This window comes from Sus scrofa, chromosome 13 (genome assembly GCF_000003025.6).
Source record: "Sus scrofa isolate TJ Tabasco breed Duroc chromosome 13, Sscrofa11.1, whole genome shotgun sequence".
NCBI lineage: Eukaryota > Metazoa > Chordata > Mammalia > Artiodactyla > Suidae > Sus > Sus scrofa.
Window position 1 is genome coordinate 117,593,511 of NC_010455.5, and position 22,959 is coordinate 117,616,469.

A 22,959-nucleotide genomic window follows, 5' to 3' on the forward strand; every position below is an offset into this window, starting at 1 on the left:
TAGGTCACAGATACCGCTCAGATCCTGCGTTGCTGTGGCTGTGGTGTAGGCCAACAGCTGCAACTCTGATCTGACCCCTAGTCTGGGAACTTCTATAGGCCGCAGTGCAGCCTTAAAAAAAAAAAAAAAAAGTTCAAAAGTAAACATTAAAATTAGTTTCTGGAGTTACTGTGCGGCTCAATGGGTTAAGGATCCGACGTTGTCACTGCTGTGGCGTGGGTTTGATCCCTCGCCTTTGAACTTCCACTTGCTATGAATGTGGAAAAACTCAGTAGTGTGTGAATTACCATTTATATCAGAAAAATGGTGGTGGTGGGGATTTATCTACATAATTACTTGTAGAAGCATAGAACATCTCTGAAGAGGAGAATTGGCAGCTGGGGACATAGGTAGGAGGGAGACATTTCTTTTTGAATCTTTTGGTTAAAAAATACATGTATATATAATAAAATTAACATTGTTTTTAAAGTTTAATGAAAGTGTAGAGGAAATAGAAAGGAAAAGGTATCTTAGGAAGTAGGAACAGCATATTCAGTAGTTTCAAATCCTGACTCTTTCAATAGCTGTCTGATGTTGGGCAACTTGTTGAATCTGTGAGCCTCTTATATAAAACCCTCATGCGGGTGTTTGTGGAATACATGGCAAGTATTATATATAAAGAACATGTCCTATGACAGCACCTGTTAGGAGGTCAGTTACTTGTAGTCATTATTATCATATGGCAGGTGAAATTCTGCCTGTTCCAAAATGTTTTCAATTGTCCTAAAGAGGCAACACAAGAGCATAGACTTTGTATTCGGTTCAGTGTTGCTCCTTGGGCTGTGTATCAGTCCCATAACACAATGCAGACACTGACCTAGGTCAATGGGACGCCCATGACTTGCCCCAAAGCAACCCAAGGAGGTATAGTACCCCTTTATGGCACCAATTAAATGCTGACATCGTTTACACACAAGAACAATATCAATGAACAAAGAGATTTTTAGGGTAATAATGAAATAGTGAGGACTTATAAAATCCAAAGCTTCTAGCATTTCATCTGCTATTCTTTTTTGTCTTTTCAGGATCACATTGCTAATACTATAACAAACCTATTGGTGTGTTATAAAGGTATCACTCATGATCAAGTATAATTTCAGTTGCTTCTTTGTATATCTAGTTCATAGTATTTGAAATGGTTAGCAGATCTCTTACTATTCTAACGGCAAACATGTATGAATTTGAGTGATCATGTGTCTATTGGTAAAAAATTCCAGACTCCAGATATTTATCCTTTATCTCAGTAGTGCTTGCATGAGTATTTTATTTTTAGAATTTCCATAAAGAGAGGAGGGTACTTATGACTCTTTTATACATGCACATAGCTACACAAAAATGTTTACACTGAAATTTGTTTTTGAAAATTGCTAGATGTCATATATTTTCCAGCATGAAATAATTCTAAATATACACACATTTTTGTGTTATTCTTAACAGATGATAATCCCCTGAATGTGTTTCCTAGCTTGCATGAATAACAGTTGAAATTCTGTTTTTCAACTCTGAATTAGATAAAGGCTGAGACAGAGGACAAGATCAGTAACATTTTGTAATGATTGCTGTGATTCCACACTTTGAATTCTAACAGAGCTTTTTGGGGGAAAAAAAGGAACCAGGATGCAATATCCAACACGTTCTGGTGCAGCATTACAATAATGGAAGACCAGCGACCCAGTGAGGCAAAACCAAGTGTTACACCAAGGACACAGGAAACTTGATGGTTGGAGATTACAAAGAATTTCTGAAAGGGCACTTATTTTTATAGATCTGTGTTCAGAGTCAACCACTGTGCATCTACTGTGAGCTAGATAAATTTACATACATGTTACTTCTATAGCTTTTAGGCTGACACACAGAATATGCTGGCTCAGGCAGGAAAATTGCAAGCATTGATTGTATTGGTATCTTATGCCCTTAAGAACTGACACAGACAATAACCTTGAGTTGATGTTGTTGTTTAATCTGACTAGCTATCAATAACAATAAGAAGACTTTATAGAAAATGTTAGGCTGTAGAGGAGTGATAGTAATTAAAAAAACACTCAGAGATTTTGTATTTTGTAAAGTAGATTCTGCTGGATCAGTATTTTTCTTTTAATGTATTTTCTACCAGTTGTCCTAAAAAGAAGAATAGAGGAAAACAAGCTGCGGTAGTATAAGTCTTGCCTCAAAGGAAACAATGTCATTATTACTAAGGATGCACAGTCCCCCAAAATTGTTCTCTTAGGATAAGGAGTGTTTCCTATCTCAACAGTCCCTTCCAGCAATTTAATACACTGGGGCCAATAATTTTATTGCCCTATTACTTTTTTTGCTGATTAAAATTTGTGAAAGTCTTTATGTGTACCCTGTTATCTTCATTAACATGTGATTAGTCCCAACATATCAAATGTACTCTGAAGCTCATCTCATTTGAAGTGTATTTCAGTGGTTTATAAAGCAATGTGCCCAATGATACATCAAGAAAACAAGCTGACCTGAAATTACAAATTATCTGTTTTTTATTTTAATTGAGGTATAGTTGATTTACAATATTATAATAATTTCAGGTGTACAACATAGTGATTCAAAATTTATAGCTTATAGTCCATTTAAAGTTATTATCAAATTAAAATGTTGATGTGTTGATCTATTTTCTAATATCTTTCCAAATTAGCAAATGAAGAAAAACCCTTACTTTAGGTAAAAACATCTAAGTGTGACTTTCCTCTTTTTCTCAAGCTGTTCCTTTGGGCTTTCAGATTGATGAGTCCCTCCCCTCCAGTTTGTTCTTGGTGGAAGGAGACAGTCACAGCATCTCAGACCACTCTGGGGGCTAGGGGTGTGGTCCTCCTTCCGTAACCCATCTAACCTGTTTAGTTTTCTGATAAACTGAACTAGTGGGACAAAATACCTCACTCTTTGATTCAACCCAGATGGTATCTTATTTCCATGGAAGATATTAGTGAGAGTACTGACAAGAGATATCATTATATATAATCAATTTAAATTCCTATATAAGAATTACATGGAATTTAAATGGGAAATTGATAGAAATGGATTATTGTGTATTATACACACAACTAGTTTTCTCTTCAAAATTTAGCTATTACCAAATATTTTGATATTTATTTATTGGTCTTTTTAGGGTCACATCCAGGGCATATGGAGGTTCCCAGGCTAGGGGTTGAATCTGAGCTGTAGCCTCTGGCCCATGCCACAGCCACAGCAACACCAGATCAGAGCTGTGTCAGTGACCTACACGACAGCTCATGGCAACGCCAGATCCTTAACCCACTGAGCGAAGCCAGGGCTTGAACCTGCACCCTCATGAATACTAGTCAGGTTCATTTCTGCTGAGCCACGACAAGAATTCCATATATCTTATTTTATAACTCATCGGCTTTATTAAACACAACATAAAAACAGAGTGGAGACAGAATTTTATTTACAGTATGTATGTATGTATCTGCAGTGAGAACTGTAATCATGGGGCCACAGTTAACCCAGAGTACTTTGTGCATGGTACTAGATGTGTTAGATGTGTTACATGCATTGTCACTGGGGTCAGGAAACTCTCCCTATAAGTGATCCAATAGTAAATATAGCCTCCAGCTATGGCCTCTGTACTAAAACTCAACACTGCCCTTCAGACAAAAAAGCAGCCACAAACATATTCCAGTAAAACAGCTTATCATTAGATAAATGTGAATTTTACATAATTTTCACGTCACGAAATATTTTTCTTAAAATTATTAATTTTTTTTTAACTGGAACAGTCATTAATAGCTCAACAGCCACACAAAAACAAAGTAGTCTGGATTTGGCCCTGGGGCCATAGTTTGCTGACTTCTGCATTGTCTCATTGGGTAAACGGGAATTTCTAAATGATCAGGTATACTGCCATTACACTAAGTAAATAGGGAAGGGTTTTCTCCCTAACCTTGTTCCCCACCCTACTATCACTTTCAGCCTTGCTGCTGGCACTGAGACTGATGCGGCTTTATTCAACTGTTCTTAAGATAAGAGGTACCTATATGTCTAGACTCTAGGCAGACCAAGAACCATGAAGACATACAACTGATCTTAAGAATTTTAGCTGGAGCGACATGACCATGCTTTGGGTATTTTCATAAATCAAGCCGCCTGCAAAATGGCTAAAAGGGCAAGGCGACAAGTTATTGTAGTAATCCAGAGGAGCGACAACGGTGATCTGTACCAGTAGAAATAGACAGGTTGGAGATGTATTTAGGATTAGGTGATCGCTTGGAGGAGGATTGACTATATTGCTTTACACCTGGCTCAGAGGATAAAAGAAATTTATGACACTTTGAAAAACAACTTGTAAAGTGCTACCTAAATTTAGCGGGATACTGTATCATTCCCTTCTTTCAACTATTCATAACCATTTAAAAAACTTCACGGTCCTATCGGTTTGTCCGATTTACAGATTCTCCCTACCCCAAACTGGCGCATGGCACGTTAATATTTTCAACATAAATTCGTTGAAAATAGCTTTAAAAAAATTCTTCATTCACCAATATCCAAAGCCGTCGGAACTATCGCATGGAGAGGATTCCAGACCCCCTTCTAGAGGTTTATCTGGATTTGCCGGATTCCCACCGCTCCTCCACGCGCAGCCTCACCCCCTGGTCCGGCCCCATACTCTTGCCGACAGCCTGCCTCCTCCCTCTCCCGCTCCCTCCGCCCCACTCTCGGGCCCTTTCGGGAAGCTCCGCCCCCCCCAGTTCCGCAACTCAACTCCTCTCCTTCCGTCGCTTTCCATTCTCCCCGCCCCCATGGCTGTTTTCAATTGGCTAAACTGGCTGTGCCGCGACGGGGAGCGCGGCAGAGCCTCGTTCTTATTGGTTGAAATATAGCCGGGCCTCTTGTGATTGGCTGCTAAGGGGAGCCAGCAAGTGTGACTGCGCTCCGGGGTGTGTGGACGCCGCTTTGTTGCCTGAGGGGGGTGGCGGTGGAAGTTAAGAGGGTCGGGGGCTAGAGCGTCTCCGGATCTGTAGTCGCGGCGGTTGCGGTCGCTTCGCCTGGTGTCCTTTAGCGTAGGAGTCGCGTCAACAGCAGCCATGAGCGGCGGGGTGTACGGGGGAGGTGAGTGAGTGCGGCTGCTCGAGAGCGCGCCTTTTTAGCGTGTGGGGTTCGTAACCGCCGCCCCCAGCCCTCCCCTCCCCTCCCCTCCCCGGCGGCCCTTCCGGTCTCCCCCTCTCGGGACCCCGGCCTCCCCGCCCCATCCCCGCCCCGCGCTTTGCCCGCCCCCGGAGCCCACCCGGCTCCACGATCGCCCCGGGCGCCCGGAGTCGCCGCCCCCTGGGGCCTCTTCCAGTTTCCGCCCGCCGGGGAACCGGTTTTTGGGGGTGCACGCCGCCCCGGGGCTGGGCGGACAGCTCCCCTCGGGGGCCCGGCCCGGCGAGCCGCGACTGGATTGGCCGGCTCAGGGGCTCTTCTCAGGCAGTCGGCTCTGTTGGGGTGTGCGTGCTTGCGTGTTTAAACTTGGGAGGTCCCGGCAGTTAGCTAGTGTGGACCGCGGGTTTTCGCGGCGTCGGGGAGATGGCAAAGCGAGCCGCGAGGGTTGGAACTGATTGGAGGAGTGGCGGCCACTCCGGACGCAGCCTCCTCTCCGTCCGCGCTCCGCACTCATGCTGCCTCACCTTTCAATAACTCCTGCATATATGTTGACTGTGGATTCTCCAGAGTTATTCGTGGGCGGGTCTGCTCAGGGTTAGTATAGAGATATGGGTAATTTAAGAATGAGTGGGGTGCGCGGTATAGTGAAAGATTTCCGCGGGCTGGGGCTTACATCCACCTGGGTTGTAATATCAGCCTCACTTTTTATTAAACTCTTTGCCTTGGGCAAGTTGTTTAACTTTTCCCAACTTCAGACGATTCGTTTGTGGAATGAAAATTCCTACCCATTGGGATGATTGTGAAGGTTAAGGGGGGGTAATGCTACACTTGCTACTCAAAGTATGAGCCAAAGATCAATAGCATCAGCTTCACTTGTAAGCTCTTTAGAAAATACTGAATTAGAGCCTCCGTTTTTTTGCAAGATACCTAGGTGAAGCACTGAGTTATATGATTTCCTAACCCAAAATGTTGGTCTTGTTGTTGTGTTTAGTAAGGATATTGTTTCTGAAGAGGTTTTATAGGTAGGATATGAAAATAAGGTTTTTAAAGTTCTTAGTAGTTTTGAAATGAAGCTTGAGTCTCAGGTGACACACTGACCCTCACCCCCTCCTTCCCTGTATATGTTCTTAGTTTTAATTTCTCAAATGTGAGAGTTAGTAGTTTCCCATTTTTACTTTGAAGAAAGCCTAGTGGATCTTCATGATTTACTTCTCTCCCATCTGAAGATGCAGTCCTGACAGAAAAACTGGATCTATGTGCCTTTGCCTCATGAAGGCTACTGACTGTATTGACTTTCAGGTTCACTGATCCAAGGACCTAAAGGCTACCCACTGAGTAATTCCTTACAAGGCATTGTTTAATGTGATTAAGGTAGAAATAGATACCAATAATGCGAACGTTAACATTTATTGAGTGCATGCTGTGTACCAAGAACTGTTCCAGAGGCTTGCTGTTGCATTTAACACATGCATGAACTTAATCAACAACAACCGTGGGGGATGGTACTGCTTATCCCTGTATTATTAAAGAGGAAAATGAGGTTTAGAAAAGATTAAGTAGCTAGCCTAGAGTTACCTAACTTTCTAGTAAATGGGAAATAGGAACCTCTGGGATAAAGAAAAGGCATTTCAGTAAAACCCTTTCCCACTTAAAAAAAAAAAAAAAAAAGGTTTTTGGTTGTTTCTCCATAAGCCGTTCTTCAAGTATATAACCACAGCATATTCATATATGATTTAGATATTCACAATAAATATCCTATGTCTCATTTGCTTATGTAGAGGAATATATCTTAAAGTCTACTTCATATATAAAGTATTTAAAACTCACAAAAATGCATGGTTATAAAGTATTTAAAACTCACAAAAGTGCATGGTTTTGTGTTTGAGCTGCTACTGTATGGGAGTATTTATAGTCAGTCACATTTTCCAAAGGGTTTACTCTGAAAGGCAACCAAACCTCCCACCCAAGTTTTATGTAATTAACTTAATAAAGTGTATTTTTTTTTTTTTTTTTGTTCTTTCTAGGGCCACATCTATGATATATGGAAGTTCCCTAGGGGATGAATCTAAGCTGCAGCTGCCAGCCTGCTCTACAGCCACAGCAATGTCAGATCTGAGCCACATCCGTGACCTGCTTTGCAGCTTGCAGCAATGCCGAATCTTAACCCACTGAGCAAGGCCAGGGATTGAACCCACATCCTCATGGATAGTAGTCTGGATCTTAACCTGCTGAACCACAACAAGAACTCCAGTAAACTGTATTTTTTAACTTAGCTTGCTTATTAAAAAGATATTTGTAGTTTGTTTTAAGTTTTGTAGCTGTCTTATTCCAGTAGTTATTTCCAATCAGGACTGGCACTTAATCTTTAGCTTTAGGTATAATACATAATTCATCTGGATTGCCATACTTTCTGTAATTCGTTTTTGGGCCTCCTCATTGCTCCTGTGATCACCTTTTATGGTACTCTTTTGCTTCATACTCCTTTGTGTGCCAAAAATAAATAGGTATACTACCAGCCCATCTTTGATAAATTTTATCACTCTTGGGCTCCCCTCACCCCCAATCTCTAATCTTAAAAGTTTCTCAAAATCATCTTCCCCATGAATTGGAGCTCTCTCATCCAAACAAACAAACAAACAAACAAACAACAACAACAAAAAACAATCTTTCCATCTCCTCACAGAGTCTTTAGCTTTCTGTATTGGAATGTTTTAAGACCAGGTTAGTAAATTGCCCTCATTGTTCTGTGTTTTCTCAGGAAAATCACATCACCTCTAAACTTGGAAGTCATTTATTCTGGGGAAGAGTATCAAAATCTTCAAAAAAGTGAAAATAACATTTTTAGTGGAAAAGGGATTCAACCCTTAAGGATTTTTATCCATTAGAAATTGCATATTGGGGATTTCCCATCGTGGCGCAGAGGAAACGAATCCAACTAGGAACCATGAGGTTGCAGCTTTGATCCCTGGCCTTGCTCAGTGGGTTAAGAATCTGGCGTTGCCATTAGCTGTGGTGTGGGTTGCAGACTGGGCTTGGATCCTGTATTGCTGTGGCTGTGGTGTAGGCCAGCAGCTACAGCTCTGATTTGACCCCTAGCCTGGGAACCTCCATATGCTGCTGGTGTGGCCCTAAAAAGACAAAAAAAAAAAAAAAAAAAAGAAGAAGCTCACAGTCTTTCAGGTGAGTCAATTAAATAAGTAGACATAATATTCCTTCCTTCCTTCCTTCCTTCTTTCCTTCCTTCCTCCCTTCCTCCCTTCCTCCCTCTCTCCCTCCTCCTCCTCTCTCTCTTTCCCACAGCAGCAGCATGTGTAAGTTCGTGGGCCAGGAATAGAACCCAAGCCACAGCAATGACCCAAGCTGCTGCAGTGACAACTCTGGGTCCCTAACCTGCACAAAAAAACTTATTTATTTTTAGTTGTACATTTTTCGCCCACATTTAAAGAACTGAAGTTGGAATACTATTGATGGCATGGCAGAGTTTAATTGACAGCATGTTTTTTTCTTAGTGGTATGTAAAATAGTGGTGCATTTCATGTAGTATCTTATATTGATGATAAAGGGTATTGACTAATTCAGTGAAGTATGTTCAGTAATGACAATATATGGAAGGTACAAAGGTAGCACAGACAAAAAAATTATTAAGTCAGCGTGAGGGAGTACAGGGACTTTACGAGAGAGGTTATGGGGATAATGAGAGAGGAAAAGAGGGACTGCATATGCAGACAACATAATATTCAATAATGCTAGTGTGTGAGGTGGGAGGTGAGACTGCTGCAGATTATGTTAGGTCTGAGTATCACCTGGGTAGAGTGATTTGAATTTTATCATGCAGATGATGAAAAACCACCTTATAATCCTCCCCTTTCTTTTCATTGAAGGATTTATGTACCAAAATGTTGAGAGTTACAGTCTTGAAAGGTCACAGTGCAGCAGTTTTAAAGGTGGATTAAGAAGGCGAAGATGGAAGCACAATACCTGTAGGGAATTGTGGTATTTCCTGGTTGAGATAAGAGCTCAGACCCAAGACAGTGGCAGCAGCATTAAAGAGGAAGGGATTCAAAATTTTTTTAGCAGAAATATTTGCTGGAACTTGAGGGGTATCAAATTTGAAAGTGTTCCAAAGGTTTTTGTCTCTGATGATGAGGCCACTAACTGTGATAAGCACTGCTGAGACTGGATTAGGCAGGATGGGAAAAAGACAGTGCTTCAGGCACGTTGAATTTGAGGTACCCATGGGACATCAGGTGGAAGTGATAGAAATTTAAGATATGGATGTAGATGAAGGTGAGGGCGTGAGAGAGAGGTTTCAGATTGGAAGTAACACTGTTTAGGTAGAAGTTGAGTTGTAGGAATGGAGCAGATTATACAAGAAAGGCTAAGTTAGAGGAGGGGCTCCTGACATGGGGTCCTTGGCTTCCCCAAAGAGTCCATGGATATAAATATTTTATTCCAATTGGTTTCTTTTATAGTCTACTTGAAAATATTATAAGAAGGCATTCATGAGTGTCCTAAGCTGTCTGTATTAGTTTGCCCAGGCTATCATAACAAAGTACCACAGACTGGGTGGCTTAAACAACAGAAATTAATGTTCTCACAATTATGGTGGCTAGAAGTCTGAGATCAGGTGTTGGCAGGGTTGTTTTCTTCAGAGGCCTTTTCTCCTTGGCTTTCAGTGGCCGTCTTCTCTCCCTTTGTGTCACATGGCCTTCCCTCTGTACATATTTGTGTCCAGATTTCTTTCACGTAAGGACATCAGTCATATTGGATTAGGGCCCACCCTAATGATCTCATTTTAATTTAATCATCACTCTAAAGACCTGATCTCTAAATACAATCACATTCTAAGTTACCTAGGGGTTAAGGACTTCAATATAAGAATTTTAGGAGGAAATAATTCAGCCTTAAACATTGTCACAGAGATCCATGACACAGAAAAGGTTAAAAGCCCTGGTGCAGGGCAAAAGTTTGTTTTGTTTTGTTTTGTTTTGATTTGTTTGTCTTTTAGGGCTGCACCTGTGGCATATCGCAGTTCTCAGGCTAGGGGTGAAATCGAAGCTGCAGCTGCCAGCCTACACCATAGCCACAGCAACGCCAGATCCAAGCCGCATCTTCAGCGTACACCACAGCTCATGACAACACTGGATTCTGAACCCACTGAGCGAGGCCAGGGATTGAACCTCATCCTCATGGATACTAGTTAGTTTCTTAACCGCTGAACCACGATGGTAACTTAGTAATCCTTGTGAATAGGATTTGAAAATTTTGGTTAACCAGGCAGTTAATTCATTTGGGTTAGGATATTCTTCACCCAGCATTCTAGTTAATCAAAGTGTTAGATTTTACTAATACATGTTCATTGGTATACTACTCTAAAACTTGCAGTTTAGGAGTTCCTGTACTGGTGTAGCAGAAACGAATCCAACTAGAAACCACTTGGTTGCCAGTTCGATCCCTGGCCTTGCTCAGTGGGCTAAGGATCCGGCATTGCCATGAGTTGCAGTGTGGGTCACAGACACAGCTCAGACCTAGCATTGCTGTGGCTGTGGTGTAGGCCATCAGCTGTACCTCTGATTAGAATCCTAGCCTGGGAACCTCCATCTGCCGCAAATACAGCCCCCCCTCCAAAAAAAAAAAAAAAAGACTTACTGTTTATACTTGAGTTTACATGCTATGGTTTAAACAAGTGAAGTGTTTTGCTTTAAGGACCCCTCCTTTCGGATAAAATAATTTGAATCAGAAATTATACAGAGAAAGGTTGGTTGCTTTGGGAAATACAGAAAATTCCTCTCAAATTAGAAATAAACATAGGTGGTTTTTCATTTTATTTAAATAAAACTGAGATCACTATTCTGTAAAGACACCATCTCTTAGTTGTAATAATTGATTTTTCTTTATTTAAAAATTTTTTGTTTTTGAAATACTTAAAACATTAAAAAATAAAATGTAAGTTTGTGATATTTCTCTACTGTCGAAATTAAATTAATGTTTGTCATATTTGCCTCACATATTTTATGAAATAAAATGTTAATACAGATTCCTTCTCTCTGCCTCGTTAGAGGTAACTAATTAGCTGAAGTTGGTATGTAATATTCCCCAACCCTATGCATATTTTTATACTTTCATTAAGTGTGTGTGGATCCATAATGAATTAAATAGTATTAAAATATATATGCATTGTAACCTTTTAAACTAATTATTTGGAGTCTTATCCATGTTGATAAATGTAGATCTAGACCATTCTTTTTTTTTTTTTGGTCCACCCTTTGGCATATGGCCTGGGACAGGGATTAGATCCAGATCCAAGCCAAGCCACAAACTAAGCCACAGCTACAGCAATGCTGGATCTGTTACCCACTGTGCTGGGCCAGGGATCGAACCCATGTCCCGGCACTCCTGAGACACTGTGGATCCCGTTGTGCCATAAAAGGAGCTCCTAGACAATTCATTTTTAACTTCTCAGTAGCATTTCACTGTATGAATAAACCATAGTTTATCTCTTTCCCTCCTGAGAAACTCATCTAATCTGCCTTTTCCTGTGGCAAGCAGTATAATGATAATAATTATAATGGCAGCTAGCACTTCCAGTGCTTATATGCCAGGTACTGTTCCGAGTGCTTATATACTTATAGCTCTTTGAGATAGGATCTAGTATTCACAAGAGGAAACCAAGGCAGAGAGGTTAGTAAATCACCTGAGGTCATAAAGCTAGTAAATATTCTTGTACATCTGTCCTTGTGATATATGTGAGAGTTTCTCTAGAGAAGATGTAAGAGTTAAGTTCTGTGTATGCACATTTTCAACTTTAGTAGATATGACTGATTGCCCATAGTAATTGTAGCAGTTTACAACTTTTACTAGCAAATGAGTAAGAGCTCCTTTTTTTCTACATCTTTGAGAACACTTGGTCTTATCAGACTAATTTTTGTCAATTTGACAGAGCTAAGTAGTAATTCCTTATTGTTTTTAATGATTAACTGAAGAAAATCCTTTGAAAAATCAGTGCCTTAGAAAACCGAAGTGCTTTGTTTTATGAGGTATGCTATTTTAGGTGAATGAAGTATTTTTAAAGTATAATTAGAGGCTTTTCTTTGAATTTGAATATCAAAAAAAATACCAGCTTTCTCTGTCAACATTAAACATTTATCTCAGAAATCTGTGAAATGTGCAAACTTTGATAATGCCTTCATTATAATGATTTTTACCTGGCCTGTGTTATTATACCTTATGCTCTTATTCTTCAGATTCCCTATTTTTCTTGAGGTTTTGCTAAGTTTCTTCCCTAAGTGGATGAAATACAGTTTTCTTTAATGTATGAAAAAAAGTATACTTAAGTGTACTGAATACCTTTCCTTTACCCCCAGATCTCCTTTTTTCTTTTCTTTTTTTTTTTTTGGTCTTTTTTTTCCAGGGCCACACCAGCAGTATATGGAGGTTCCTAGGCTAGGGGTTGAATCAGAGCTGTAGCACTGGCCTACACCAAAGCCACAGCAACTCAGGATCCTATGTGGCTGCAACCTACACAGCTAAATGGCAATGCTGAATCCTTAATCCACTGAGTGAGGCCAGGGATCGAACCTGTGTCCTTAGGGATGCTAGTCAGATTTGTTTCTGCTGAGCCATGATGGGAACTCGCAGATCCACTTTCTACTCATTTTTACTCTGTGCCCTTAAAGGCTGACCCTTATAGACTACATCAGAGGACTCTCTTGACCTCTGGTTTGGCCATTAGTAGGGTAACTGTACTTCCTGCTTTGTGCTTCTTGTCTTGGTATAATTATTAATAGGGACTCCTATCACATTCAGAAGTGGGTCAGTTCAGATGAGAAATAGCAAGATAACCCTGGCCAGTAGGGAGAGAAGTCAGCATATGTACTAGTCTGATTCCTTTCTCTTGGGGTCAAGAGGTCACAGCTCATCAGCTGCCCTCATGACACAACTCTCTCTGGGTTCTGGTAACAGTTCCTTTTCTGTGTTTCTTCAATTCTAAGGGTATCAACAGATTTCCGTTATTACTAGTCCTAGGGGACCATAGTGTCCTTTCACGTTTTTCTATATTGTGCCTATATCTTTGTAAATAATCCCTTTAATAAGTAAACTCGCCTTAAATTATCTAATTCTAGTGTGCCATCTCTTTCCTGATTGAATCGCTACTGATATACCGTGTTTGACTTTTTATATTTTAATTAAGTGAAATCTTTAGCTTAAAATGTATTTAAAACTAGGTTCAAGCTGGTAATATGAATGTAATGCCTGCTTTGATTTTAATAGAGGTTTCATATGTTCTCATTTTAAGCATGTTAAGAACTGTTTAATTTTTATATGATACTAGAAAGTTGTTAATGTTAATTATCTTTTCATCTTTTCAGATGAAGTTGGAGCCCTTGTTTTTGACATTGGATCCTATACTGTGAGAGCTGGTTATGCTGGTGAGGACTGTCCCAAGGTAAGTGTGATGTTAGAGTTAATTGGATATACAGATATACAAGGGCCATTCTTGTAGAGTGAAATTCATACAGAAATTCTGACTCAAATATGGTAAAAGATATTAGTTCGGGGAAAATGACTCCTTGGTCAAAGCAGGTAAAATTTGTAAATCATGTTTTTGACTCTTACAGGTGGATTTCCCTACTGCAATTGGTATGGTGGTAGAAAGAGATGATGGAAGTACATTGATGGAAATAGATGGGGATAAAGGCAAACAAGGCGGTCCCACCTACTACATAGATACGAATGCTTTGCGTGTTCCGAGGGAGAATACAGAGGCCATTTCACCACTGAAAAATGGGATGGGTATGATGCTTTTTGCTATGGATTTTATTAGAGTATACATAGTATATTTTGGATGTAAAGCAATGGTTTCTTATAAGTTGAATATTTGCAGTTTGTTGTTGTTGTTTTTATTCCACAAACTGATGTCCCAAGCTCTGCGAATACAAAGATGCATAAAATACGCTCCTTTTCCTCAAGAAACTCACAGGTAGGACTGCTCACACACAAATAGCACTTCTATGTGGAATAAGAGCTATGGTATAAGTATGTTTGATCAGCTGTGGGACTAGAGAGGGGAAGTATTTAACTCTGTCTTTGGGCATCAGTGATGATTTTCACAGAGGAAGTAACTTTTATACTGAATCTTGCTCACCGAATAAGAATTAGCCTGACTGACAAGACTGGTAAAGCAGAGCAACCAGCATATGTGAAGAGATGGTGTTGTGTTTAGAAATGTCATCAATTAAGTATGGCTGTAACATTGGGTGTATAGGGGCCAATTTTAGGAAGGGTAGGCAGAGAGCAATCATAAAAGGGCTTAGAATGCCAGGAGTGTATTAAGCTGGTAACTTAAATGTAACCCCAAAGGGAATTTTAACTAGAGATGTGAAATGCTCATATATGCCAGCTAGAAAGATTCTAACAGCAGTAAGTAGGCTAAATTGGAGGGAGAACTAGAGACAGGAAAATCAGTTAGGGAAGTGAGTCCAGATGAGAAATGAAGAAGGTTTAAATTTTAACACTGGTGGCAGAGATCTTGAGGTGGCTCTCAGAGATAGCAAGGATACATGGTACTAAGTGATTGAAGGGGTGAAAAGAGAAGAGTTGAGAAATTTTCCTAAATTTGTTATTGGAGTGACTAAATAGAGTATCATGCATTGAGATAGGAATAGAAGGGAAAGGAACAAGTTTATGGTCTTAAAAAGACTCAAGATCACTCTCAGTTTCCTTATTCACGAGAAAGACTCACAGAACTCAGCATATAATTGTATTCACGGCTAAGGTTTATTATGCTGAAAGGATACAAAGCAAAATTGACAAAGGGAAAAAAAGGGGCATGTAGTGAAGTCCAGAAGAAACTAGTGCAGGCTTCCAGGAGCTTATAGTGAAGTTGTAAAGGATGTGCTTAATTCCTTCAGCTACCAGAAACGTGTGTGTGTGGTCTATTAGAGGAGCTTAAAAAAAGGCTCAATACCCTATTTCACACTCACAAAGATGGCCATATTATAAAGACAGACAATAGCAAGTGTGATGAAGTTATAGAGAAACTAAAACTCTGTATCTATTTCTAAGAGAAAACATAAAATGGTGTAGTGGCTGTGGCTTTGGAAAATAATTTTGACAGTTTCTTAATGGGTTAAACAGTTCCACTCCTAGGTACCAATACAAGAGAAATTAAAACATATCTCTGTACCAATACCTCTATGCAAATGTTCATACAGCATTATCCATATCAGCAGACAAAAAGTGAAAATAGCCCAAATATATAAGATGTGGTATATCCATAAGATGAAGTACTGTTTGGCAATAAAAAAAAATGAAATAACTGATGTAAGCTAAAATAAAACTCCACATAATGAAATAATGTAATGTAATAAGAAATGATCAGAATGAAATAATGTAATGTAATAAGAAATGATCAGAGGAGTTCCCGTCGTGGCTCAGTGGTTAACGATCCAACTAGGAACCATGAGGTTGCAGGTTCGATCCCTGACCTTGCTCAGTGGGTTAAGGATCCGGCGTTGCCGTGAGCTGTGGTGTAGGTTGCAGACACGGCTCGGATCTCGTGTTGCTGTGGCTCTGGCATAGGCCGGTGGCTATAGCTCCGATTGGACCCCTAGCCTGGGAACCTCCATATGCCTCAGGAGCGGCCCAAGAAATGGCAAAAAGACCAAAAAAAAAAAAAAAAATCAGAAAAAGCTAATCTCTATAGACAGAGTAGTGGTTGCTTGGGGCTGTGGATAGAGTAGGAAGTGACTGCAAAAGGGCGTGAAGTTTGGGAGGGATGGAAATATTCTAATATTGGATGGTAATAATATTCACACAACTTTGTAGATTTACAAAAGAAAATCATTTAATTGTAAAGCTTATAATGTATCCATGTCATGGTAAATTATACTTCTATAGGGCTGTTTAAAAAAAAAGGTGTAAGGACATTGTTGCAAATATTTTTTCTTATATCATCTTGATACTTGGAATAAGTGATTCTTTTCTATTAAAAAAAAAAAGATTCAGTATCTATGGTTTTTATTTGGTTTGGTCATATAGGTATCTATACCTAACATGTACCAAAATCCCAGACTCTCAGAAGGAAATAAGGTGTTCACATTGTTTGTATAAATAGTTTAGGCAGAGTGAGCTACTCTTATTTAGGGAACATTTATATCAATGTAGGGAACTGTTTACCAGCCAAATTCCTAGGGGGCAGCCAAGGGTCAGCCTTGCAAGCAGGCCTTACTCAGGTCTGCTAAGTTAACAGCAAGTAAATGAGTTTGTTGTTAGTTCCAAGTGTTTGAACATAAGTGCTATTCTAGTAAGCAGGTGAGAAAGATTTTAAGACATGGATTGCGTTATCCAGAAAAGAGTTTGGGATATGAGAAGAGAATTAAGGGTGGGATTCTTTCTGAAAACTTATTATATATTTAACCAATAGAGCTGCCTGTGAAGGAGAATGAAAAGGATTGGTTAGTGAAGTAGGAAAAAATTCAGGAGAAGGCCAAGAGAAGAAAATGTTCTAGAAGTATAGAAAGAAGTGCAGTGATTCTCATTGTTCTCTGCTATGCCGTTGAGATTTACACTAAAGGGAAAGAGAAGTTAAAACTACTAAGGAATTCCATTTACCAAAAAACCCCATCCTGATAGACTTGTAGAAGTATGTTGTACAAGTAATGACATTTCTTCAATGTTCTGTGGCAAGAAAAGTGTAAACTCTGGAATCAATAGTGTCAGTTAATTTAAAGAGGTCAGATGAGATTACAAATGTGAAGAATCCACTGGATTTGCCGTTAGAAGCTTATTAGCAGTTTATTAGCAGTTTACGCAAGCAGTTTCAATGGAATGTTTAAGTGGAGTCCAAATTGAAAACATACTATTTTCTAAATTTTTAAAATGTCTTTTCATCTTTTTTTTTGTAGAGTATACTTTTTGAATGTTAGGTCTAGATCATAACAGTTCTTTGTTTCCCTTACCATTCCAATTGCATATTGGGCCTCTAATAAGTACTTACTGAGTAATATTTATCTGGTATTTTATGTCTATTTAATACATTAATTACATCTGGGACAAGTCTGGGGATTGTAATACTTTGGGGGCTGGAGAAACCATATCTAGAAAACAAAGATAATGTCAATATAAAGTACTGTTCTATGAAGAAGATCTGTAAAATAAGCAGGTTCTGTATATTAAAAGTATTAGAAGCTAAATCATTAGAAACAATCTCTCAAAATATGCTGTATTCTTCAACTAGCATTGTTTTCAAGGTATTACTCTCATATTCTAGTTGAAGATTGGGATAGTTTCCAGGCTATTTTGGATCATACCTACAAAATGCATGTCAAGTCAGAAGCCAGCCTACATCCTGTTCTAATGTCAGAAGCACCGGTAAGACAAAGACTTTCTCAAGTTTCTCTGGGTTGTTTTCTACTCATTTGAAGACTGTTTCCTTTTTCTTTAAAGAGACGGAGACGTCCATATTTTAAATTTTGGAAATTAGGGAAAGGGGGATTAATTTCTAAATACTCTTATGTAACTTTTATTATTTCACTAACTAAAATACTCGAAAAAGAATTATGAAGTACCCTAGTAGGGTTATTTATCTGTCTTTTTCTGTGAATTTAACATATGATTTCCTTGCGCTGCTTCCCATTTTGGTTCATGAATTATCCCTTATCGCTCAAGGGCAGTGTATATCTGCTTTTGTACTCCAGTCTCCAGGAGAGAGGTCAGTGTTAAACTAGGGTTAGAAGTTGCTAGACCGGAGTTCCCGTCATGGCTCAGTGGTTAACGAATCCGACTAGGAACCGTGAGGTTGTGGGTTTGGAGTTCGGTTCCTGGCCTTGCTCAGTGGGTTAAGGATCCGGAATTGCCTTGAGCTGTGGTGTAGGTCGCAGACGCGGCTCGGATCTCGCATTGCCTTGGCTCTGGCATAGGCTGGCGGCTACAGCTCTGATCCGACCCTACCCCGGGAACCTCCATATGCTGCGGGAGCGGCCCAAGAAATGGCAAAAAGACAAAAAAAAAAAAAAGAAGTCGGTAGACCAAAGTCTCTTGTGAAAGACATTTGGTACAGAGTCAAAAGGGCCCAGAAGACTAGCATAATTACTATAAATTATCAATATTTTGTTATTGTTTTCTAACCTTGTTTCTTTTATGAGTACTGGGTATAAGTGGAAGGATTTGATGGTTTACAATGCATATTTAAGATTTTGTTGACTAAGTCTAATTTTAAGATTTAATAATATTTCATGTTTATAAGAATCCTGATTTCCCTATACTTTGAAAACTCTGTAATTTCTAGAATTCACAGCAGCAGACAATTTTACTAATTAATAAACTTTACATTTATTTTATATTTAGTTACAAATGTATAGAAATAAATGATATAAAGATGTTATTATGAGGAAAATTTTCCATAGTACATTACTCTGTTTTTAATGTCTTATATCTTTAATATAGTGCTATAATGAGTTTCTCACAATAAATCATTTTAGTTTTTATAAACAATAAATAACTTGCATTTCTTTTTCCCTCTTCTGTAGTGGAATACCAGAGCCAAGAGAGAGAAGCTGACAGAATTAATGTTTGAACACTACAACATCCCTGCATTCTTCCTTTGTAAAACTGCGGTTTTGACAGCGTATCCTTGAAAGAGTGATACTTAGCTTTTCTTTAGGAGTAATTTTGGTACTGCTAAAGGTGATGCCACAGCAGGAAGGCAGAAGCCAATTCTTGCTGGTCCAGAAGTTAAGGAGTTTTTCTCTCTTGCTTTTTAGATATCTTTTAGTATTTCTTACTGAAACTGATGTACATGAAAGTGTGAGAAGGAGATAGGAAAGAAACACTCAAATCCTTCTTGTTAACAAAGTTTAAAAAAATTTTTTTTTTTAGAATGAGAATATAAATAGAGGGCAGTGTTTAAGTCAGTTGGCCTAGGTAAGTTCAAGGACTTCCACTTCCTTTCTCTTCTCCCATACTGTAGAAAAGTGGAAATTGGCTATAAATTCATTTAAAACTTAATCACTAATATTTTTTACAAGCATATTAAGGGACAGAGAAGGGAATAATTAATCCTAATCTCAAAGAATGTGTAATATTTTTGTTGAAAGCTAAATAACAGATTTAGATAGTACTTTTATTAGTGGCCAAAGTCATAAAGAAGTCCATGATTAATTTGAATTTTTCAAATAGCAGTTGTAGTTCAGTGGAGGAATATTGTAGCCTGACAAACCTTTTTAAAGAAAAGAGAATTTAGTTGTATAATGTTGGGGAAAGAGCTGTATATTTAGAATTCAAGTTTCAGTGCTTATAAACTGATCTGGAATTAAGTACCTAAAACCTGAGCTTTGCTTTTTGCTCATTTTACCCTGGGTATCTCTCTGGATTGCTGTGATATTCAAGTACATTTTATGTATATGTGAGAATCACTGTGGTAACTGCAGTCTAACATTTATCTGTCATGCTGTGCCTTGGAGATGACTTTAGCAAAAGTATGGAGGTGGAAAGTGTAAGCATTCTGAACAGTTACTTAATTTATAGTTGAAGATTTATGTTTGGCTTCAAAAGGGGTTGTAAAAATAGGTTTAGATCAGACTGTAGAGGCCTTGCATGTTAGATGTTAAAAAATGTGAACTTTAGACTCTAGAGAACCATTGCAAGTTTTGAGTAGAGGAGAAAGACTACCAGCGGATTCATCATGGGCATTATCTCATTTTCATAATAACCCTGTCAGGAATTGGAGTCAAAGTAAGCAAACTGGTCCCAGGCCACAACTTGAAAATGGCAGTTCTGAATTTGAATGTAGGTTCTGTTTGGCTGTTTCCTTACAAGGGTATATAAACAGAATTGGCATTGTTTTATTTTTTAACTTTAAATTATTAGAGAAATTTTCTAACACAAAAGAAGATAGAAGTGTATATTGAACCTTCATGGGCCCATCACCCAGGGTTCAATAGTTTTTAGCACAGAACTAAGTTGTATTAGTTAAAACCTCACCCTCTTTCCCCTCCCACCATGCTTTTGAAGTAAATCCCAGATATTAAGCATGTATTTCTAAAAGATTTTACCATATAAATCTCTCTCAAAAAATAAGGATATAACGAGAATTTATTTTCTTAACAAAATAAAACAGTGTAGTGTATTTGAATCAGGATCCAAACAAAAAAGATCATGTATTGTATTTGTTCAGTATGTCTCTTAGGTCTTGTGTTCTGTAGATTCTACCCCTCCTTTTTTTCTCTTGTAATTTATTTTAGGGCAGTAGATGGTTTATCCTGTACAATTTGTAACATTTCTGGCTCTGGCTGGCGATTTTTACTGCATTCTTCTAGCCCAGCAGTTCTCAAACTTTTAATTCCTCGAGCTTTTATTTACATGGATCATATCAGGCAGTATTTGCCATATTAGAAATTAAAACAGGGGAGTTCCCACTGTGACATAACAGGCTTGGTGGCATCTCTGGAGCTCTGGGATGCAGGTTCAATTCCCAGCCCTGCACAGTGGGTTAAGGGTCCCACGTTGCCATAGTTGTGACATAAGTCACAGCTGAGGCTTGGATCTGATCATCCCTGGCCAGGGAATTCCATATACTGTGTCAAGGCCAAAAAAAAAGAGAAAGAAATTAAAACAAAGTTAAAAATTATATTTGCTTATTATTTTAAGTAAATTAATAATAAGCATAAAGTATTTATTTTATTTATTATTCAGTGAATTTTATTGCATTTATAGTTGTACAATGATCGTTACCATCAGATTTTATAGCATTTTCATCCCAAACCCTCAGTGCATCTCCCCCACCCCCCCAGCATAAAGTATTTTAATAAAAAATAACTTTTCTGAAACCAAAAATATTAATGAGTGGCTTCATTTTACAGTTTTTTCAAATTTCTTTAACATTGGGCTTAATAGCAGAAGTTGGATTCTCATATCTAGCTTTTTCAGTCTTTTGTGTGTCTATCACACATGACATAGCCTCTAGAAAACTCTCCTGTACATTTGGGAGAGAATGACAGTGAAAAAGGCAAATAACATCCTAGTATTATTCTAAAAACTGTTTTAATTTCTCAAATGTGGCCTTGGATTCCTTTACACTTTCAAAAATTACTGAGGATGCCACAGAGCTTTTGTTTATGTGAGTTATAACTGTCAATTACTGTTTGAGAATATAAAACTAAGACTTTTGACATTTATTTAAAAATAGCAAAAATAGACACATTAATGTCAATAAAAATAACAGTTGTATGAAAAAGATAACTCTGTTTCCAAAACAAAAATATTAGTGAGAAGAGTAGTGTCTTTTTATGACTTAAGTGATAACCAGGCTCTTATATCTGCCAGCCTCAGGCTCTGTCGTCTTGTCACCTCAAGTTGGCAGGCCTCAGCTTTCTGCTTTTCAAGTTGTATACTGTTGGAGAACTCATTTAGTTAAAAAGGTAGAAAATTGTGTGAACTCACTGATGCCCCTTCATTTTTTCAGAGTGCATTAACCCTTCTGGTTACCCTGAAGTCCTGCTCTTGAATAGTTGAGTCATCAGCCAGAGATGTGGGTAGATTTTATAATCAGATTTTGGATTTTACCCCTTCTGTATGTCTCTTGCTTTCAGAGTTTCTACCTTAAATGTCCAGCTTTTTTCTAGCCCTGAACTCCTTTCTTTCTGTTCACTCAGGGTGGTATAGTTGTGATTTTAAGCCAGTGCTTTCCTGAGCTATGGAGCTGGGAAGCACTTTCAGGCAAGGAAACTGCAAACTTGCAGTTCTTATTACCCCTTCCAGTTTCATTTTCATGAGAATAAGTTTTGCCTGAATTTTGGGTACTTTTGAATATTTTCAAGTATCTTTAAATGGTCAGTTAAAATAATTTGTCCAGATTTTATAACTGTTATCTATAGGAGGGCTTACATACCATTTTGCTGCTTTTTAGTCCGGCATTAGCTGTATCACTTTGTACTAATAGAGATAAAATTAGTGTTTACGTATATAGTTGACCAGAGATCAGTAGAGTACCACTAATAGTGAAGATAAATTATCTTGTTTTGTCATTTTTTAAGTTTAAGTATAGTTGATTTACAATGTTCTGGTAATTTCTGCTGTACAACATAGTGATTCAGTTATACATGTACATACATCTACTCTCTTTCAGATTCTGTTCCCTCATAGATTATCACAGAATATTGGGTAGAGTTTTCAGTGCTGTACAGCAGGTTCCCATTGGCCAGTCATTCCATCAACCTCATGTGCATATGCCAATCCCAAACCCCAAGTCCATCTCCCTCTCATCCCCCCATCTGTCTACTTTGGTAACCATGAGTTAAGATAAAATTACCTTTCTGGCCATTTATTCTCAGATCTCTTTCCTCTGATCATTCCTGCTCCTGCCTTCATTTTCTGCCCTTAGCCACCGCCACTGCCCCCCACCCCTATATGTTCTTTCTGGTTTAACTATCCATTTCCTTGGCTTCAGATACTAGTTATACACTGACAAATTCCCAATCCATGTACATATCCCAGATTTTTCTTGTGAGCTCCAGGCCCATGTCCAGCTGCCTACTGTAATTTTTTCTATTGGTTATCTGGTTTAAGCACTTTAAATTCATTATGTCCAAAGTTGAATTTATCTTCCCTCCCCTCAAATTTATTCCTTCTCCTTCATGTGTCATCTTACTCTCAGTTATCCAGATCAGAAATCCTTCTCATTAGTCCTTTAAATTTAGTAGTTATCAAAACCTGTGTATTCTCCAAGCCATCCCACCCAAGTCCAAACCCTCAAATTCATTTATTTCTGTCAGCCGCCACTGCATAAGGTGCAAGCTATTT

The 22,959-nt window shown here is 38.6% G+C and overlaps 1 protein-coding gene across 2 annotated transcripts in view; it reads left to right on the forward strand.

The window, feature by feature from the left end:
* The window catches only part of ACTL6A (actin like 6A), a 28,897-nt gene continuing 10,842 nt past the window's right edge, over positions 4,905–22,959 (forward strand). Inside the window, exons 1-5 of one of the 2 annotated variants that reach the window (XM_003132545.5) lie at positions 4,905–5,127; positions 13,530–13,606; positions 13,779–13,953; positions 17,432–17,532; positions 18,690–18,787. In XM_003132545.5, coding sequence (XP_003132593.1) covers positions 5,103–5,127; positions 13,530–13,606; positions 13,779–13,953; positions 17,432–17,532; positions 18,690–18,787 — 476 coding nt within the window. In that variant the 5' untranslated portion in view covers positions 4,905–5,102. The remainder of the gene's footprint in view (positions 5,128–13,529; positions 13,607–13,778; positions 13,954–17,431; positions 17,533–18,689; positions 18,788–22,959) is intronic. The other variant, XM_005670008.3, reaches the window with a different exon arrangement.